General features: G+C 34.1%; 1 protein-coding gene across 1 annotated transcript; it reads left to right on the forward strand.

The window, feature by feature from the left end:
* Positions 1 to 84: 84 nt before the first annotated feature.
* LOC134533875 (huntingtin-interacting protein K) lies at positions 85 to 8647 on the forward strand. The gene is made up of 3 exons (XM_063371603.1): positions 85 to 435; positions 1509 to 1616; positions 8370 to 8647. The coding sequence occupies exons 1-3, from the start codon at positions 271 to 273 to the stop codon at positions 8463 to 8465; spliced, it is 369 nt and encodes a 122-aa protein (XP_063227673.1). The 5' UTR covers positions 85 to 270; the 3' UTR covers positions 8466 to 8647.
* Positions 8648 to 9900: the final 1253 nt, after the last annotated feature.

Consider the following 9900-nt stretch of genomic DNA (forward strand, 5'->3'; position numbering starts at 1 on the left):
TTGTTATTGCTGTCCGTAGCGTAGTCGTATGCACTTGCACACCGGCTTACGGTGCGAGGGGTTCTGGGTTCAAGTCCCGGGTAAGGCATTTTGATCAATGATATGATAATGAATAAGGTTTCGAATTCGAAATGAAATGACCCTATGGCAATTGGGCGCACCATTGTAGGCCACCAAAAACTAATGAAGTGAAGTGAATGAATGTCATGGTTATTTGTCTAACGAAGACCAAAGCATGACGATGCTCAAATGTTTGCAAAACAATAAAACATGGCCGACGAGGAGACCAATGGTGATATTGGAGGAGATTCGGATGAAATTCAACAAGAAAAGTCACAAAAGAAGATTGCAAAATATGACAGCGGAGCAGCGGACCTGGAAAGAGTTACTGATTATGCCGAAGAAAAGGAAATATGCTCCGCAGATTTTTCTGGGGTGAATATCAGACAACTAGTGTGTGGTGGGGCCCTAAGATACTGAAATAGTCCAGATGAAGCATGTGCTAGCTAACTTTTCAATATGGTACTAGAGCTGTTAATCCCTCCCCCCTTATCTTCACCTTGGGCCGGAGAGTGGAAGGGGCAGGGAGGAGCTAAAACCCCTGGGCACCAGGGAGACCCAATTGAGTTTCGAGATTTTTTCATGCATGTGTTTACCCTGTTAAATCAGAAATTACAAGCCTATTCCTAATATAATTTATTCGAAACTTTTACAAGTTACACAATATGTGCAGATCATATTTACATTCTCAAGATTTTTTTTGAATTGTTGGTTTTCAAAATTTGTACTTTAAGAAATGTGTAGGGCGCCCGAGAAAGTGTTTTTTTTTCCTGGGTTCAGTTTTTCTTTATGGCTATCACCCCATTAGTAAATAAACCAGTTTTAGCTATGGTCAGAGTTTTTGCCCCTCATCAAGGTGACCCACGCTCAATTACAGCTCAAATTCAGATTTTTTGCAAGCAGGGAACGTGGCAGACGTTGCCGTGAATTGGTGGGTTCCTTGTGGAACCTGCGTTTTTCCCCCATCCTTTCATTCGGTCAATGCTTCATTCTCATCTCATTACCATTCATTGTATCAAATAGCACGAGGGATTGCAAATTTGTTGCAGTTTAATAGTCTTGCACATAATAGTTAGCGACGGAGAGTGTTCAATTTAGTTCGCAGTTCCTTAGCTTACCCACATATCCAGTAAATGAAAATGTAAACGTAAACCCTTGAGTGACAAACCGTAATCACCTTTGTGGAAAACCAATGGACTAATCACATGAACACTAAGGTGCAACTTAGGTCTTGATATAACTAGTCTTGTTTCCAGCGGCAGGGATAATGAAAAGAATATATACATAGAAATTGGCTGGTACAAGTTATGTTTTAATGTTTGCTAATGGTGTAGTTATTTTGTTTGCCTGTGATATAATTTTTCAGACACTTGAGTTCTATTTCTCCTAGATTGTGACTGACTGTGGGGTTTATTGTGTACATTTTTCTGTCATTTCTACTGTGCCAGGCCATGACCATCATTGGTGACAGGAGGAACAAAGAAGCTGCAGAAAAAATGGCCAAAGAACGTGAACTGTTGAAAGTTTCCATTAAGAAAGAAGACGTGGATTTAATTGTAAGTTTCCACATCCATTTCTTGAAATAATTAATCCCACCAAACAATGAAGGCCTTATCTAGTTAGTGTGAGAAAATATTTTGTCATGTGCCCAAATAGGTTTGTTTGGATCTGTGAAAACATGTTACTTTAAGAAATATTAGTCTTTCATTTGTCAGTAAAAAAAAAATCCCTTTTGTCACAGCCTTCAGCCATAGATAGATTTTGAAGTACCTATTTCTTCTGGAAATAATTTTGAATCTTCTATAAACTCCTGGGTGGAACATTTTAAGATCTTAATACAGCCTACATAACATCCTAAATGTTCGCCAATGTTCAAAAAATATTGAGTTGACATTTTATCATATTCTATGCAGCAAACATATTTTGAATGTTTTTCATTTATTGCATCCAGCATTGAATGTCTCAACGAATTTCATATTATGCCAATTAAGGTGGTTGTGCAATTTATTTTGATCTTCAAACACTATTTTTAATCCATTGCACTAATACGTGGTTGTATAAAAAAATTTTTTGGACAAAGGTTTAAGGTAACATTAAGATGGTTATTAATAAATTCCAGTGAATTTGATACTAAGAAAGTTTGAATTTTTTTAAACTTTAAAACCCTGTTTTTACGGAAATAGTTTGTTTCATCAAAAATTGTTTCAGCCAAAGGTTTTAGATAAAGTTTAGGCATTTTACAATATTATAATGGATTTGATGGTATAGCTATATTAGAAAAGTAATGACAATTTGCCTTTCTACCCTTGTTATTTCCACCCCTTGCAGTAATAGTTTGTATCATAATAAAAAAATTCAGACAAAAATTTTACCTAGGTAAAAATTATATTTACAAACAATTTGAACGGCTTTGATAGTGTACCTACTAAGGGAGTTATGAAATTTTTTTTTAATATTTTTTTCTCAATTTTTCTGCCCCTTGCAGCAATGGTTGGTCGTATAAAAAATTATTTCAGACGAAAGTTGTAGATAATAATTTAAGGTTTTACATTAAGGCGATTGGTGCACTGTAAAAAACGGTCACAGGCCCGAAAACAATGAATTTTGTATCATATGACCACTAAAGAGTCTAGATGCCTATGTGGGTGACCGTTACTATGTAGGGAGGTCAGGAGCTTAGTTCCAGCTCGTCAGTGGCGAGATGGCCTTCATACGGGAAGGGTGTCGCTGGTGGTCGCTCTGCGGCCTGCCATCTAGCGGGAACTAACAAAACCTCGAAGGTTGTATCTCGCTCTCCCTCTAACACACAGCCGATAAGGTTCTATCGTGCCCGGAGGAGGGGAAGGTTTATCAGGTTTCTCTTTCACTCATTCTTCGCCATGGGGAGGCGGAATGGATAATTTTTGTCCGCAACTGCGCAGACGTCATGTGGCCACTCCCGCACTCTTCTCACTCAACTCGCTCATTCTCTCACACTATTTCAATAAATCTTTTCAAATCTTCAACATCAATACTTTAAACCATTGCGCTTCCTACGGATTAATTATATTTCATGCAAGTGCCCGAATTCAGCTGCAAAAAAATAAAATGTGTAGTCAATTTTTTTCTTCAAAAACCTTCCCAAACACTGTGTGTTAAAAAACATTCTGAAAGCCCATTTTTCTAGATAAATGGAAATTCTAAATCACCTACGCCACAAGGAAACATTGTGCTTTAATATTATGTAAAGAAAACACCTCTTAGTTTAATAGTTATGTAAAGGTGGTGTGATATGTTTTAGATGTTGCACCATCTTATCATTCATGTAGAAGAGTTACCCGAAAAGCTAACAAGACTATTGCCATGGAAATGAAAATAAGTTTAAGGAAATATTTTTCAAATGTTTGTAAACAGTAAACAACATATAAAAAATCTTATAACTGTTAAATTAAAATACAAACAACCCTATAGCAAATTTAATTTCAATATGAAAAAGTCTACAATAATGTTTACAAGAAACGAAATTGCAATAGCAATACAAAAATATCGCAATTTTGTTACATTGTTAATACATATATTATTTTTAATAAAGGCAATAAAAATGACATACTCAATATTTGGAATACAATAAATACCTTAAGCCCTACATAATTGCTGCGATATTCACAATAAATGCTTTTCTTAAATATAGTAATTAAAAAACATCGTAAATAAATTATGAACATACATATTATGGTGAAGGAAAGTGGACACTATCACATTGAAAAATCTTAGAGGGTAGTTTTCCTCATCTTATTTCTTTCTTTGCGTTTTTGGTCTTGTTCGTTAAAATATTTCATGTTCAAATACTTGATACGCATATACGTTCTTGTCCTGACAAAACAGTATATAACTTCTTCTGGATATTTATTTTCAGTAGTTCTGCAAATAATTTTAGTCAGTGATTCAAAAATCCGCTCTTTTTTGCATAAATTGTTGCCATGAATATTATCAAAACACATTTCAGCGGTCTTTATTAATTCAAAAAATTCATTAGTGGGACATTTTAAGTTACCCTTTGATTGTACATGTATCCAGCTATCGTCCTCCGAATTGAAATCCGTAGTGCCAAGGTCAGGATATTTATTTCTGAAACGGTGAGCTATATAGCCAGAAACATATTTCAGCCCTTCAAGAGAAATTTCGTCACTTGAAAGGGGCCTGGCCTCTAAATCTAAGTCTATTTCTTCCATGTCAGCAAGATCTATTTCATTTAAAGGTGATTTCTCTTGAAATGTCTTTGTAAAATACATTTCCTTGCACAAAAGTAGTTCTGTAATTTCATTCTGATAAGCACTGTCCTGTTCCATTTCATTTGACGAAAAATCACTTACCAAACACATTTTGTCTGTCTTCTCATCCGTGTTTTTCCGTTCAGCAAAAACTGCTGCAGAATGTTTTCACAATATGTAGTTTATAATTCTGTATTTAAAGTAAATGGGCGACAGATGCGTATTTTATTACATGCTTTATATTAGCTTCACCTGTATGTTTGTTTGTCTGTCCGTCTGTAACTCTTTCGACTAAGAGTGAGTGGCTCATCACTGTAAAATGTCCCACCAATTTTATCACGTTCGTTAGCCGAGCGGTCTAAGGCGCGCAACTTCTGAGACGTCAGCTTTCGGATTCAGTGATTGTGGGTTCGACTCCCGGCCACGCCGGAAAAAAAAAATGTTTTTTTTTTTTTTTTCTGGTAAATTCTAAGATTATATCCATACATCTAACTGTAAATGATTCGGAGAGACTTTACCATTTCTTTGTGACGTTGCAACTCCAAATAGTTATCTCAGATGGTAATAGGTAGTGTCGGTAACTCATTTCCCTTTGATAATTATACCTAAATATAGTTTAAAAAACTAAAAAAACATGCTTTTAAAGAATATCAAACTAAAAAGTTAAAAATAAATATAGTTTAAAAAACTAAAGAAACATGCTTTTAAAGATTATCAAACTAAAAAGTTAAAAATAATTTTAAAATTTAATTTATGACCATAGTATATAAGCAATACTAGTATAAATGAGAAAAAAGCATGGGGTGCTTAATATACAAAAAATATGGCACAAAGCGCCTCAAGCTTTTTTTCTCATTTATACTAGTATTGCTTATATACTATTGTCATAAATTAAATTTTAAAATTATTTTTAACTTTTTAGTTTGATAATCTTTAAAAGCATGTTTCTTTAGTTTTTTAAACTATATTTATTGATGTTCCATACCTCTAATATACGGACAGAGAAAAAACCACTCTAACACATCTTAGTTCAGTTTAACTGTTAACAAATATTTAGGTTAACAGGTCCTATACATATTTCCGAATGTTTTACTGACTGAGTTATACTGGATATTAATTAAATTGATCGCTGATATTTATACTTTTAAACGAAATTTTGAATTTATCATTTTATGTAAACTCTAATGCGTTAAAAAGTGTAACGCAACACTACACACAGGTAGTGATGTCTAGTGCACTGCCCTATGCACATTAGTTAACAAAAAAATAAAATGAAATATTAATTACTGATAAATAATACCTTGATGTCGTGATACAAGTAACACATGCTTATCTGATATTTATCTCAAATAGAATACGAAATAGGAAGATAAAATAATTAACTGATTTTAAGACTGATTTATTACTTACACAGTACAGTGCATTTTGAAGACAAATGGGTCTTAAGAAGCGAAAATCGTACTCGATTAAAGGATGGTATGGTGTTCGGTATATTAAGGTTTCCCTCAAAGTAACGGTTTCAGAATGCTTTTAAGATATTAGTTACATCCCAACATAAGTTTAAAACATTTCTCTTAAGAGTGTGCTTCGTAGCATTAAAAAATGTGCCTTAATTATTTTGCAAATTTATCATTGTTATGGTCACGATGTCAGGGGTTTTCGTAATTTTTTTTAGAAATATAGTACAGTATTAGCAACTACGTTAAGAACTGTTATTTTATTCACACAGAGAAAAGAAATACAAAATGCTAAAATTTGGCGTTTGTCTTTTTATATACTATATAGGTTTGTTATTATATGTGTGTTGTAACATGTATAAAAATGTTAAATATATTCAACAATATTTGGTAATTATATATATTAAAAAACTTTTATGTACGCGACTTGAAACTACGTGAAAGGTTTTCAGTCTATAAAGGCCTATTCTATGATTTTTTTAAAATTATTAATTCTTATGCAAACAATTAATAAAATTGGAAGTTTCTTACATTGTCAGTATATGCATAGCATTACAGTTATTCCAAGCAATTCTCTACCAGTGTTTACCTAAGGTTTGCATGTTACGTTGGTTCTTCTACTAATACACGTATATTACAAGAGGTTTGTAATAGATTAAATGAGGTAAGTAAGAATTCGTTTTTATAAACGTTGTGTATGAAATTATAAATTTTGAGATGTATAATAACAAAAAGAAGTGCGTTCCGAAGACATATGTCGGTAGTGTTACCCACTGAAACATTATTCCCACTTCAACTCTCTGTAAAAATAAAAGTATGAGGTTGAATGCGTCAAAAGGGATATATAAATAAAATTTGAGGCTTCTTCCTTATTTCATACGCTAGTGTCCCCCACTTACAATTGCAAACAAAAATTTTTCCTCGATGTTGTAATTTACTCTGCGTAATCACAAAAAATTTTGGCAGTAAATAAGTATTTAATTTTTAAAAATGAAAGCATTCATGTTTCGAAAAAAATATTAAAGCGATGTGGGGAAAAATGTTTATAGATACTCCAGTAAAATTTTCAGTTTGATTGTTTTGATAGTTTCGGAGCTGTTGCGAGTTTAGTTTGGAGGATTCTCGGCCGCGCGAGGCGAGTTTGGCTCTTTTTCATTTTCTTCCAGCGTAGGAAGCAGATACCCGGCTTCACCTCTGTTCTCTCCAGATGTATTACTGTATATTAGCTCCTTGAGCGCGACCTTGACAGTCCCTTCGTTTCTTCGGTCTCCTCTCCGTCATCCCTCTACACCCCATTCTTCCCCCTCCCCACCCGCAGGCTGCGGCCCGCCGGCCGGAGCTCCGCCGGACTACCTAGTTGCGACAAGCGCCGCCCTCAGCGCCACGTCGCGGGGACATTCTTCCCGGCGGCGAGAGTTTTACACACAGCACTAGAACTGTCACTCCAGAGGGCATGTTTTGAGTCGGATCGTATCAAAAACAAAAGGATATGAAAATATATACATAACTCAATAGTGTTCTGCCAATTATGTTTTCATTTTCATTTAAATTTATTCTTTAAATCGCTCCTGAAGTAGTCCAGCAGTGATCAATGGAAATTGTCAATATTAAACTGTAATTTTGACGATGAAAATTTTTTCTTCTTACTTTTATATGTGCAGAAACCTATTCGTACACTCGTTTCTTGAACTATACTTAAGTTTAACATAATTATGTGTTTTCTAAATAATTCTGGCTTGGAATAAAAATAAATGCATTTAAAATGACATAACTCAGTAAAAAAAAGTTTATTAAAAATATCCTAGGTATATTATGTCTTAAAAAGAAGCATCAAAAATAAATATGTACAGTTAAATTAGTTTTGTCGTAATATTTTCCATGCACCAATCGCCTTAAGACAGAACAGATTCAACAATGAACATGGTAGGTAAATTATGCATTTTTTTAAATTCTACCTTTTTATTTTTTTCTACCCCCCTACAAAAATGTTTCTTATTCAAAATTGTGTCAACAAAAGTTTTAAATGAAAATTGTATTTTTTAAAAACAATTTGAATGGATTTTATAGTGTATCTACTAAGGGAGTTATGGATTTTTTTTAATTGTACCCTTTATTTTTTCGACCTTTGCAGCAATGGTTTGTATAATCAAAAATTGTTTCAGACAAAAGGTTTAGATAAAAATTATAACATTAATACATAATTTATACGAATTCGATGTTGTGCCTATGAAAAGAGTTATGATTTTTTTGTTCTTCAACCCTTGTTTTTTTCAACCTCTTGCAATTATGGTTGGTTGTATATAAAACTTATTCAGACAAACGATTTTGGTGTTATTCCTACGAGTTGTAAACTTATAATACATTCAAACGGATGTGATATTTTTCATATTATGGGATTTACAGAGATATTTCTGTCTACGTGTGTAGAATACACATAGGCTGTTAGCTAATGTGAACATGCAGGGAAAATACATGCCACATCATGTTCAATCGTGAGCCCAGAATAATTGTGGAGATGCAGTCACCTTGTGTGTTCTTGTAAAACGCTGTGATATGAATCCAGCAGAATTGACGCTGAAAGTAGTCTGTAACTGTTCTGCAGGTGCGGGAAATGGAGATTTCGAGAAGCAAAGCGGAGCGGACCCTGAGGGAGCACCACGGGAACATTGTGGATGCGCTGATCTCTCTGACTGACTGAGTGCGTGCCGCTCCAGTGCGCGGACACCCGTTCCTGTGCTACGACAGACACTGCGGTGCCGTCGCACCGGCCAGGAGACAGACTTCCCGCCCGTCGTCGCTGCTGCTGGGGAGCCGCCCCACACAGAGCAGTTTTTTTCCTTGTTTGTACTTTGTCAAGTTTAAATAAACAATAAGTGTCAATGTTTGGTAATCACTTATTCAATTACTTTTAATGCTTTTTTATAATTTCTTTAATCCTGCACAGAGTTGACTGATTTAAACCGTGGTTTGAACCATGTGGTTTTTATATAAAGGAACAATTTTTTTTTTTAAATAATATATTTTTCAACTGAACATCACAAAATATTTAATGAAAGGTCTTATTCCACTCTAATAACAATAGTATGGTCATTAAGGTTTCTTGTGATTTATAGAAACAACAAATTATATACTAATCAAGATCTTTTTTAAATTAAATTGATAAGTTGTAAATCATACCCAGGTAAAAATACTCCTCTGAAATTAAAAATATTAAATAGTTAATTCCTATTCTTTGGGAAGTCCCTGACTACTATAATTCTCCATTCTGTGGGAAACACTTATTCTATTGAGAATCCACCTCCTGTGGGGAAATACCCTTTCTGTGGTTAAGTCCCAGTCAGATGTGCAGATTTGCTGGACTTAAGTTCTTTGATGTTATAACTTTTATTTGTTCAACATGAGTGGCAGAAAGCAAGATTATGTATGGCTTTCATTTAATGGTGCTGAGAACCAAAATAACTAACGTAATAAAAAAATATTTTTTGGACTAAAAAAAAAAGGTGGTTTGGGTTTTCTTAACTGCCTTTTTTTCCAAACCTGATCCGACATCAATCAAGCCACTCACATGCAGATCTTTCCTGGTGGATTCCGGTTGTATTTCTGTGCTGGCAGCATATTCATTTTGTTCAGGTTTATATAACTATTTTTCATTGAAATTTTTCTGTTTTCACCTTTTGTGTTTGGTATTCATGTTAAAACTCTGGCAGATTGCTTATCTGGTGCAGCCGTGGTCCCAAACACCCTGTATTACGAACCTCTCATTGTGATAAGTTTTTGGGCAATTCCAGAAAAATATTCCTATTCTCATTTTGATTATAAATTTAAAATTCAAGTTTGAATCTTGATTACAGTAGAACCATGTTATAACATTTTTCAAGGGGGCATAAGGGAAAAAAACATAATAAGCAGGAAATATCAATTTATTACTTGTTAGTGTTTTTACGAATGGTTTCATCAAACTATTTAAAAAATTTAATTTTTAGACCATTGATGGGCACACTTGAGGCTAGAATTTGCTTAACCGAGCCAACAAATTTTCAATTCCATTGGGCTTTAAAGACACACTGCAACATTTCTGTAAAATTGTCTTATAATTTGTGATGATGATGATGCTTAAGAGTGGGAATGCCTAG

The sequence above is a fragment of the Bacillus rossius genome, chromosome 7, assembly GCF_032445375.1.
Source record: "Bacillus rossius redtenbacheri isolate Brsri chromosome 7, Brsri_v3, whole genome shotgun sequence".
In the NCBI taxonomy this organism is placed as follows: domain Eukaryota; kingdom Metazoa; phylum Arthropoda; class Insecta; order Phasmatodea; family Bacillidae; genus Bacillus; species Bacillus rossius.